Source organism: Gadus chalcogrammus, chromosome 22 (assembly GCF_026213295.1).
Source record: "Gadus chalcogrammus isolate NIFS_2021 chromosome 22, NIFS_Gcha_1.0, whole genome shotgun sequence".
In the NCBI taxonomy this organism is placed as follows: Eukaryota; Metazoa; Chordata; class Actinopteri; order Gadiformes; family Gadidae; genus Gadus; species Gadus chalcogrammus.
In genome coordinates this window covers 12858162-12867777 of record NC_079433.1, presented here as the reverse complement: position 1 = coordinate 12867777, position 9616 = coordinate 12858162, and the positions used below count along the sequence as shown (strand labels likewise).

Here is a 9616-nt window from a genome sequence, read left to right as displayed (position 1 = left end):
CCCTGTCCCACCTCCACCACGGCCCCCTGCCGCAGCACGGGTCCCCCCTCTCCATTGCGTCAGAGGTGGGTGTGGTGATGTGCATTCAGGTCGATGAGCACAGTTTATAGAATCAATTACTGGATTTTCTTTTTCTTATCTGGTTTGCGGGACGTTGCGTGTACAGGATGGGTCACATTGTGGGGCACGTTGTTCTGGTTGATTTCCCGTCTCCCAGCCAAAGGTCCCGGGGTTTGAACCCAATGCCCACAGTCAACCTCTGAAGGCCTCCCCCACCTCGAGCAAGACGCCTGATCCCTAACTTGAATGACCTAAAGCATCTCGTCTCAGTTTGAGTGGCTTTGGGTGGAAGCGTCGGCTAAACGACTCAACAGCACTGACATCTTTGTTTGTTTGTTTGTTTGTTTTCTGCGCCTTCCTCCAGCTCTCCCCGGGGTCCCAGCAGATGCATTCCCCCCAGCCGTGTCTGCCCCATCATGCACTGGGGCAGAGCGGGGGTCGCCGACGGAGGACCACGGAGCACGACCCCGACGAGCGGCGGCAGAAGTTCCTGGAGCGTAACCGGGCGGCGGCCACACGCTGCCGCCAGAAGAGGAAGGTGTGGGTGTCGTCGCTGGAGAAGAAGGCGGAGGAGCTGACACACACCAACCTGCAGTTACAGGTAGACACACACACACACACACACACACACACACACACACACACACACACACACACACACACATGCACACATCTCTAGAGGTGCACACACAAACACACATACGCACACACTAGAGGTGCACACAAACATACACACACACACACACACACACACACACACACACACACACACACACACACACACACACACACACACACACACACACACACACACACACACACATACACATGCATCTCTAGAGGTGCACACAAACACACAAACACAGAAACACAAATGCTTGCATCTCTAGAAGTGAACATGCACACAACCACACACAAACCAATCTGCAGGTACATGCACACACACGCACACACACAAACATGCACAAACTCGCACACACAAATACCCAGTGGTGTAGTCTACGTGATACGCAGGTATACGCCGTATACCCACTAGGAACGCACCAGGATTTGCGTATACCCACTTAAAAATGTGCACGGATACGTATCAATCGTCTTGTGACAGATCTTTCACTTCTGTGTTTATTTTGCGCAAATACCGGTTGGGTATAACTGCAATAAAATACTTTAAGCAGGGGAAGTTATCTCCTACATTCACCATTCATAAAATTCCAAGACAATGTTTTAATTCCACTTTATATCTCCTTGTTACTTTTAGATGAGAACCCCTGGCCAGCCTTTCCGACTGGGTGTCAGGCTAGCGAATTTAAAAACAGGCATCCTTGGTTAGAGTGGAGGGAAAAAAAGTTAGGTAAATGTCAGCCAACATACAGTTGGTAAACACAATTGAAATTCATAATGTTAATCACTATGCAAATGATGGTATGTTAGATAACAACAGTAAGAGCTCAAATTAGAGCAATTGAAAGAGTGAAACATTAGTCTCCTGTCATCCCCTTCTCATGCACTGGTTAACCATGGTCGTAAACAGTTCATTAAATTATTTTGAGTAGATTTTGTTCTTGTTTAGCATGTGCTATTGCTACTATAGATATACAAAGGACAACTTGTCTTTTTTGTGTTCTATTTGTTCATACTGTTATTAAAACTGATAAACCTACTCAGCTTTCCATGATTGTTGATAATCGTTATACTCTTAAATCAGCGGGTTGTAGACCCCTGCGTTGGTGAGTGTGGTGCGACACCCCATAAGCGCCGTACACGTACCGGTGGGACGGGTTTGTACAAGGCTGGGAGGGAATCATCACAGTATACCCACTACAATAAAATAGACTACACCACTGCAAATACCACACATAGGTAGACATACACACACCTGCATTCATGCACGCACATTCTGTATCCCTCGGTCTCTATCATGTGACATATCCCGTTCTAACATCATGCATTTACTGCGTCATTCCTCAGAACGAGGTGACATCACTGAGGTCAGAAGTGGGCCAGCTGAAGCAGATTCTCCTGACCCACAAGGACTGTCCCGTCACCACACACCAGAGAGAGACACAGGGTTATGCCAGTGAGTAGCCCAGTACTCCAACCCACCCCAACCCCAGTCATTACTGAGGCACACAACTGCAAAAAAATTGTAACTGTCTACTATTCACGAAAATGTACCATAATGGATCTGGAATACAAAGTAATGGAAGATCCACTTATGGTTAAATAACAGAGTTATACTGCACCTTAAAGAGCACGACTGTAAACTATTTCAAGGGCCGGATAGGGACTTAAAAGTCATTTATTTTTTGTATTACATCAAATGGACTGAATAGAATAGAATGCATTGCAACAATTGTTTATTTTTCCTGCTTGAAACAAACAGAGAAACGAAACATGGAACTAATTGTATATTGTTAAAACCAGGCAACCCCAATATGTTGAAATGGCCCATAACCAAAGAACTTGAACTGACTTGATCTGATGCAGCTAATAAAGCAATGTTTTGTAACACCTTGTGCAATAGAAAACATAACAAAGACACGCAACATGGGGTGCGTGTATTCTGATGCATGTCACATTGATGTACTGCTCTATATATTTTTGTTGTATATTTCCCTGTACAGTATTCATGTGTAAAAATAAAAAATACATATTTTTTTAAATCTAAGCAGTCATGGGTTTTATGCATTCGTCATTTTTCTTGTGTGATTAGAATTTGCTCAGTCAGATATTGAAATGCTATTCATGGCAACCCAAGGTGAATGCAAAAACTGCATTCCAGAACTGCTTGCCTCCCTCAACACTCACACCACCCATTATTAATTCATCCCACGGAGGATCAGGCCTTGGGTTGACCAGCTCTCTCTGTGTCCAGATGCAGGGCTGAGCCCGGGAGGAAGTCCCGCCCTCGCATGTCCCGGCTCTCATCGCGGGGCCGTTCAGCACAACAGCATCTCCACCTCCTCCACCCCCACCACGGCAGGAGGGGACACGGGGCACGACCACCACCCCGGGCGTTAGCCTACAGACGTCCACCTGGCAAAGGGCCCCGCAAGGTCCCCCAGCTCCTCTGTTCCTTCTGACCCCCCAGCCATGTCCCCAGCCAGGTCCGCCCTGTGGCCTCGGCCGTCCACACCCATGAACACACTGAACTGGGGGGAGGATAACAGAGTCTAGATTATGTGTGCGAGAGGAGCCAAGAAAAACAGGGGGGGGGGACAGGGAGAGAGGGTGGGACGGGGGGGGGGACTTGGCTCTGCCACATCCGGAACCAAATCTGTTTCTCTTGCCTGTGACAAAAAGAAAATGCCCTGAGTTGTGCTACTATTCCTGATCTGCTGCAATGGACACGTGGCAGTGGGGGTCGAATGGGCGCTGAGGAAAATAGGTCTTTGATAGCGACAAGGCTAAGCTAAGCTTAGCTTGTTGTACGTGGACTGCATTGTATTTGGAAGCACAAAGCAAAAACTAGTAAGGCACTTTAACTTAGAATCATTTTCTTGCTAATATCTTGCACTAATGTGTCCTAACAAGAAGAGAAATATCGTGGTATTATGTAAACAACTTATTGTGTTTTTTGTTTGTTTTTCAAAGTATGGGCTCAATAAGACATAAGCCTTTTTTAAAACACCCCCAGGGCAAGCTACAGAAGAAACAAACAAACTGTGTATATTGTATAAAAAAGTTATTTTTTTGTAGAGATGCCTTCATTCCCTGTAGCGTTGTAAATGAAAACGACATTTTTAATAATGGATTGTACAGTGGCTCTTTGTGTCACTTTAATTTTATAGAAAGTTCCTATTTTCATTCAAACTGACCCAAGCTTAACTCCAGCTTGTGCCCTGAAATACCCACACAGCTCTATTAAGGCTTCACTTTTTGTACTGTACAGACATGGACAATCAATTAAAATCACTTATTCTTGCTATGCACTTGTGATATATTTCTAACTGACACAGCCGTTTGATACAGGGCATGACCTAAACTGTGATTAAACGATTTATTTCAGTCTTTAAGCAACGCACTCTTAATATGCCCCGTCAATCTACTGGGAAACATGTTGATAGCGTGTAAAATGGTCTTGTCTGCCATCTGCTGACTAGTTTTATTATTGTTTGGTTGCAGTACTGGGCAGGAACTGAAAAGCGGCCCACTGCTTACTTTAAACGTATCTAGGTTAACTCAATACAATATGAATGGGAAAGCAGCAAGTCATATAATACTAAATCTAGGGACTTTATTTATCCATCTATAAATTGAGAACAACTCAAAAAATGGTTCTAAATGCCTTGAGGTCTCAAAGTACTTGGATTCTTGACTTAAGCTGATGTCCCCCGGCTGTTTTGGAGCGTAAGGACTTTTATATTTGTGTGTGTACTGTGTACGCCTGTGTGTGTGTGTGTGTGTGTGTGTGTGTGTGTGTGTGTGTGTGTGTGTGTGTGTGTGTGTGTGTGTGTGTGTGTGTGTGTGTGTGTGTGTGTGTGTGTGTGTGTGTGTGTGTGTGTGTGTGTGTGGGTGGGTGGGTGTGAAATATGGGAGGTTTGCCCGGTCTACTCAAACAAAGAGCCTTTAATTATTCCCAGACGCCATATTGTCATGTGCACACACCCACACACATGCACTCACACAAACATACCCCCCCCCCCCCCCGCCTCCCACACACACACACACACACACACACACACACACACACACACACACACACACACACACACACACACACACACACACACACACACACACACACACACACACACACACACCTCTCCAAGAGAGTTTACTGTTTGAGAGTGGATGTCTCGTATACAGAATTTCTGTGAAACTGTTCCACTTTATTTGATAAACATTAAATGTATTCCAAGCTTTTCTATTTGTCCCCTTGCGGATCCATATGATGAAAACTCTCTATCTTATAGCGTGATAGAGTGCTACACTAAGAACACAACCCTACTTCTCATCCCTGATCACTTAAACAACATTCCAGTCACATTGTTGGGTAACTTTACTTCATAATAAAAATAGTACAAAGTAAAGTATGAAAGTACAAATAACAACAACAAGAAGTCCTGCCAACCAGCAGCCATCATTACGTGTATAACAAAATCATATGAGAAATTATGAAGTCTTTGGTTTCAATACAAGCACCATAGTTGAAATCAGTTACCAAACATGCACAGTCACCCTCTAGCACTCACACAAAGCTCCCATGTTTAGAAACAATATGCAGGTGCCAGGAAATGAAGTATGATGAATCGGGAAGGGGTAGGAAGGGGAAGTCAGACGGATCGACTTCCTGTGCTGTCTGGTGAGGCTTAAGACTTTAAGAGCTGCCATAATAACAGGCCACTGGGATTGTCTCGCAGTCTAAAGCACCAACCAAACCAAACGCATGTCCCACATGTGGTTTTATTCTGCTCATTGCCAGAATAATACCATGACATTGTTCTCTGTCAATCAGTGAATGTAGAATCCCGTGAAATAAAGACAAGGTAAAATACCCCAAAAAGATTGGAAAACAATATGCAACATCCCACTACCTAATGGCTGTACCACATGTCTCTCTCTGATCCAGTCCAGTGTTGCTCGGCCTGGCTGCTGCAGAACTGTTCCCCGGGGGGGGGGGGGGGGAGGGGGGGGTTCTAGTCAGAGAACCTCTGCATGTCGCTGTCGCGGCGGGAGGTGCTGTTGTCGAGGAAGCGGTCGCAGGGGAACTCGATGAGGTCGCCCTCCTCCAGAGGCCCCAGGCGCGGCGGCCGGCTGCACTGGTAGCTGGTGAAGTCCGCCGACGCCGCGCCCGCCGCCGCCGCCGCCGCGCCCCCGCCCATCTCGTGGCGGTACGGCCGGCGGGACGTGTACATGTGCCTCACGTGCACCGCCGACCTCCGCCTCTGCTGGCGCCGCCGCAGGCTCCGCCCCATCCACACGGCGCCCACCACCAGCAGCAGCGCCGCGTTCCCCGCCAGCGTCGCCGCGGCGATCAGGTGGAGGTCAGCCCAGCCCAGCCGCCCCCAGCCGCCGCCGACGCCACTGCCCGCCGACGCGGCCCCGACCCCCGCCTCCGGGGGCGGGGTGACCACGCCGACGCAGTGGTCTCGGGGGGCCACCTGGCACACCGAGCCCCCCACCACCCCTTCCACGCACGCCATGTAGGTGACGTCCGGCGAGAGTTCCCGCAGGGTGATGGAGCGGGCGGCGCCGGGGGCGTACACGTAGCGGGGGAAGCGGTCGGGGGTCCCGAAGCGGTCGTAGAGCACCCTGAAGTGGACCTCGGCCCCTCCACCTCCACCTCCTCCACCTTCCCCTCCGTACGCAGAGTAAGGGGGGTGGGCCCGGGTGGTCCAGTGGACCCGGGCCGTAGACGAGGTGATCTGGTCCAGCGACACGTTGGTGATGAAGTGGCGGTTGAACACGCAGGGGTCGCTGATGAGGGGAGGAGGCTCGTCCTGATTGGCTCTCAGGAGGTCGAACCTCTCCAGCGATTGGACGGGAGCAGCAGAAGAGGGGGCCGAAGCCGGGGGCGACGGGGGGTCCGTGAGCAGGACGGGGCGGCGGGTGTGGCTGTATCCGCTGGGGGGGGATGTGTAAGGGGTCGTGGGGGCTGTGGTCCGGGACTGGCCGTTGAACCTGTGCCTCGACTTCGTTCGTTTCCGACCTGCGTGTGACCTCGGGCCGACGGACCCTCTGCTGGGTTGCTGTCTGGGGGAGGAGGAGTTTCGGGGGGGTGTCCCCTCGGTGGCTCCCGCCGGACCCCTTCGCTCTCCCGTGATTCCCTCCCTTTTCCTCTTCTCCCCGTCTCTCCTCAGCGCTCCTGTTGGAGTGGTGCTGAGGTCCAACACAGCCGGGCTGGGGTTACCCCCTAACGGCCCTCTGGCTCCCTGGTTCTCATGACCCTCTACGCCTCCTCGCCTCCCCTCACCCCCCTCCCCGGGCCTCACATCACCCCCCTCTCCCTCCCCCCTGTCTCCCACTTCCCTCTCCAGGACCTCCCCACCCCTGCTCTCCTCGAGCCCTGCTCGGGTCTCGCATATGTGGGTCCAGTTCCCCAGGGACAGCAGCTGGGAGCTGTTTACATAGTCCAGATATTTCCCCTTTAGAGTCGCCGGCTGACCGCACTGAATAAACACAGTCAATAATTTGCCGCGGGAATGCGCCGATGTGATCCACCGCTTGAGCTCCTCGAGGCGACAGTCGCACGTCCAGTTGTTGCCATGGAGATCCAGGTCGTAGAGCACGCTGTTGAGAGCAAAGCTGCCTCCCGACAGGCTGGTGAGCCGGTTGTCTTTCAGCTTCAGCACGCGTAGGTGTTTGAGTCGAGAGAAGGCCAACGCGTCCACGTTAGAAATCCTATTGCCGCTGAAGTCCAGTTCCTCTATGCGCTCCAGGGAGTCGAGGAGACCGGCGGGGATTTCCCCCAGCTCGTTGCCATCAATCAGGAACTCTCTGAGACCCGTCAGTCCCCTCAAAGCCCCGCCGCCCAGACGGGAGATCCGGTTGTTGCTGAGGGATAGTTTGGACAGCTTCTTTAGGTTCTGGAAGACGTGGTTCCCAACGTGCTGGATTTCGTTCTCAGAGAGCAGCAGCGTTGACAAGGCTCTCAGCTGAGAGAAAACTAACACATTGCGCAGGGACGACTGCTTGTTGTGCGCGAGGTTTAAAAAGCGCAATTTGGAGAGTTTAGAAAATGCATTTCTGTGGATGTGATGAAGCTGGTTGTATTCTAAATGCAAATAGTGCAGATTAGTCAAACTCGCAAAAACCGAGTCTTGCAGCAGTGCTAGTGAGTTGCCATCCAAGCGCAGTTTAACGAGGCTGTTTAAGTTGGCGAAGAGATCCGTGGTTATTGTTTCGATGCCATTATTATTGGTGTACAAAATGGTTAACTTCTTCAGGGGCCTCAACGTCTCAGGGGCTATTGTTGACAGGGAATTATGTCCCAAGTACAGCTCCTCTAGTTTAGAAAAGGAATCAAACGCACTGGGGTGAACGGCTTGTATCTGATTGAACTGCATGTTTAATCGCACGAGGTTACTGTACCCTTTGAAGTCTATCGCGGAGATGTTAGTGATGAAGTTTCCCCCGAGGCTGATGACCAGCACCTCCTCGGGAACTCCCAGGGTGACCCGGGGAACAGCGCGCAGTCCCCGGTTGGTGCACAAAAGGTGTTGCGCATGTTGACAGTCGCAGCGGTGCGGGCACGCGCTGCGGTCCCCCTCTCCGCCGACCAGTGAGGACGATATCAGACCCCCGAAAGACAACAGCAGAACGCATGCTGTTACCCCCACAAGAGTACAGCGGGTATCCATTCCCACGGCGTGTCCCCGGTCTCCTGTGACATGAGCTTGGTTTTCCTGGTTGTTCCTCAGGTGCAATCACTGATTCTCTTTTCAGTACCACTGGAGGACATCAGGCGCGTGTCCATTATAGCTTCGCGGTGTATCGATGTTATACAAGCGTCGGTTTCCTGTGTGGAGTTGTTGTGTTAATTTATGCTGTGAACTCCTCCGAAGCCGTTTTAAAGAAATGCTCACCTCCCCGACGAACCGCCATCCCCCAAGTGGTCATCTGCTGCAAATTACATATCCGTTTCACACACACACACACACACACACACACACACACACACACACACACACACACACACACACACACACACACACACACACACACACACACACACACACACACACACACACACACACACACACACGCACATGCGCGCGCGAACACATACACACATAAAGTTAAGGCATTTTGAAAAACTCGCAATAGCAACAGAGAGAGAGAGAGAGAGAGAGAGAGAGAGAGAGAGAGAGAGAGAGAGAGAGAGAGAGAGAGAGAGAGAGAGAGAGAGACCCTCCCTTGCAATTCCAGGTTGTTGCCAAAACCAGATGTGGCCCACTTTTTTACGCAATACGAAATCAAACATTTAAAACCAACCCAGTTCCGATTAAGTAATGGAAAACACAGTAGGCCTATAGTATGGGGTCGGGCCAGCATTAATAGATTTACTAATCCGAGTTTTTTCGTTTTTACGCGCCTCACAGTCGCCGGGTGTCTATCTGGATGCGATCTTGGATATGGACAAAACAGACGGCATTATTTCCTTCCCACGCGGGTCCCTGGGGAACCCCGAACTTCACGTGTTCTCTCCTGCAGATGCGCGCCTGCAGCATTACGACGTTGAGGATTGGCAAATGGCTTTTCCATGTTTCCCTGTTTGAATATTCACTTTCAGCTCCAACCTTTCCACAAATATGTCTGCGCTCTGTGAAGATACGAATAGCCCATTCACTTTCTCACACACACACGGGCCCCAATCGTATTATTTAGACCCACAACAGCAACATAAGAATCAACACTGAACTTTAACCGTCTTTCATTAGCACCGGTCGTTTCTTGGAGACGCAAGTCGATGACAATGAACAAAGCGCACATGGTTCCCATTTCGACAAGAGGAATTCAGATCGTGATGAGTGCGCGAGTGTGTGTGTGTGTTAAGACTACTGAAGCAAAGTGCCAGATGAAAACTTCCTCCTGAATGTGGGAGGAATAAATG

General features: G+C 50.1%; 2 protein-coding genes across 3 annotated transcripts in view; one reads left to right on the top strand and one right to left on the bottom strand.

Annotated features, from left to right (window-relative positions):
• LOC130375951 (cyclic AMP-responsive element-binding protein 5-like) overlaps positions 1-3262 on the top strand; it is an 18088-nt gene extending 14826 nt beyond the window's left edge. For both annotated transcript variants that reach the window (XM_056583125.1, XM_056583124.1), the window contains 4 exons: positions 1-65; positions 425-661; positions 2029-2137; positions 2936-3262. The exon at positions 1-65 is cut by the window's left edge and continues 274 nt beyond it. In XM_056583125.1, the coding sequence (XP_056439100.1) occupies positions 1-65; positions 425-661; positions 2029-2137; positions 2936-3081 (557 nt within the window). In that variant the 3' untranslated portion in view covers positions 3082-3262. The remainder of the gene's footprint in view (positions 66-424; positions 662-2028; positions 2138-2935) is intronic.
• Positions 3263-4848: 1586 nt separating this feature from the next.
• Positions 4849-8599, bottom strand: tril (TLR4 interactor with leucine-rich repeats). The gene has a single exon (XM_056583123.1). The coding sequence runs from the start codon at positions 8361-8363 to the stop codon at positions 5700-5702; it is 2664 nt and encodes an 887-aa protein (XP_056439098.1). The 5' UTR covers positions 8364-8599; the 3' UTR covers positions 4849-5699.
• Between the last annotated feature and the right edge of the window lie 1017 nt (positions 8600-9616).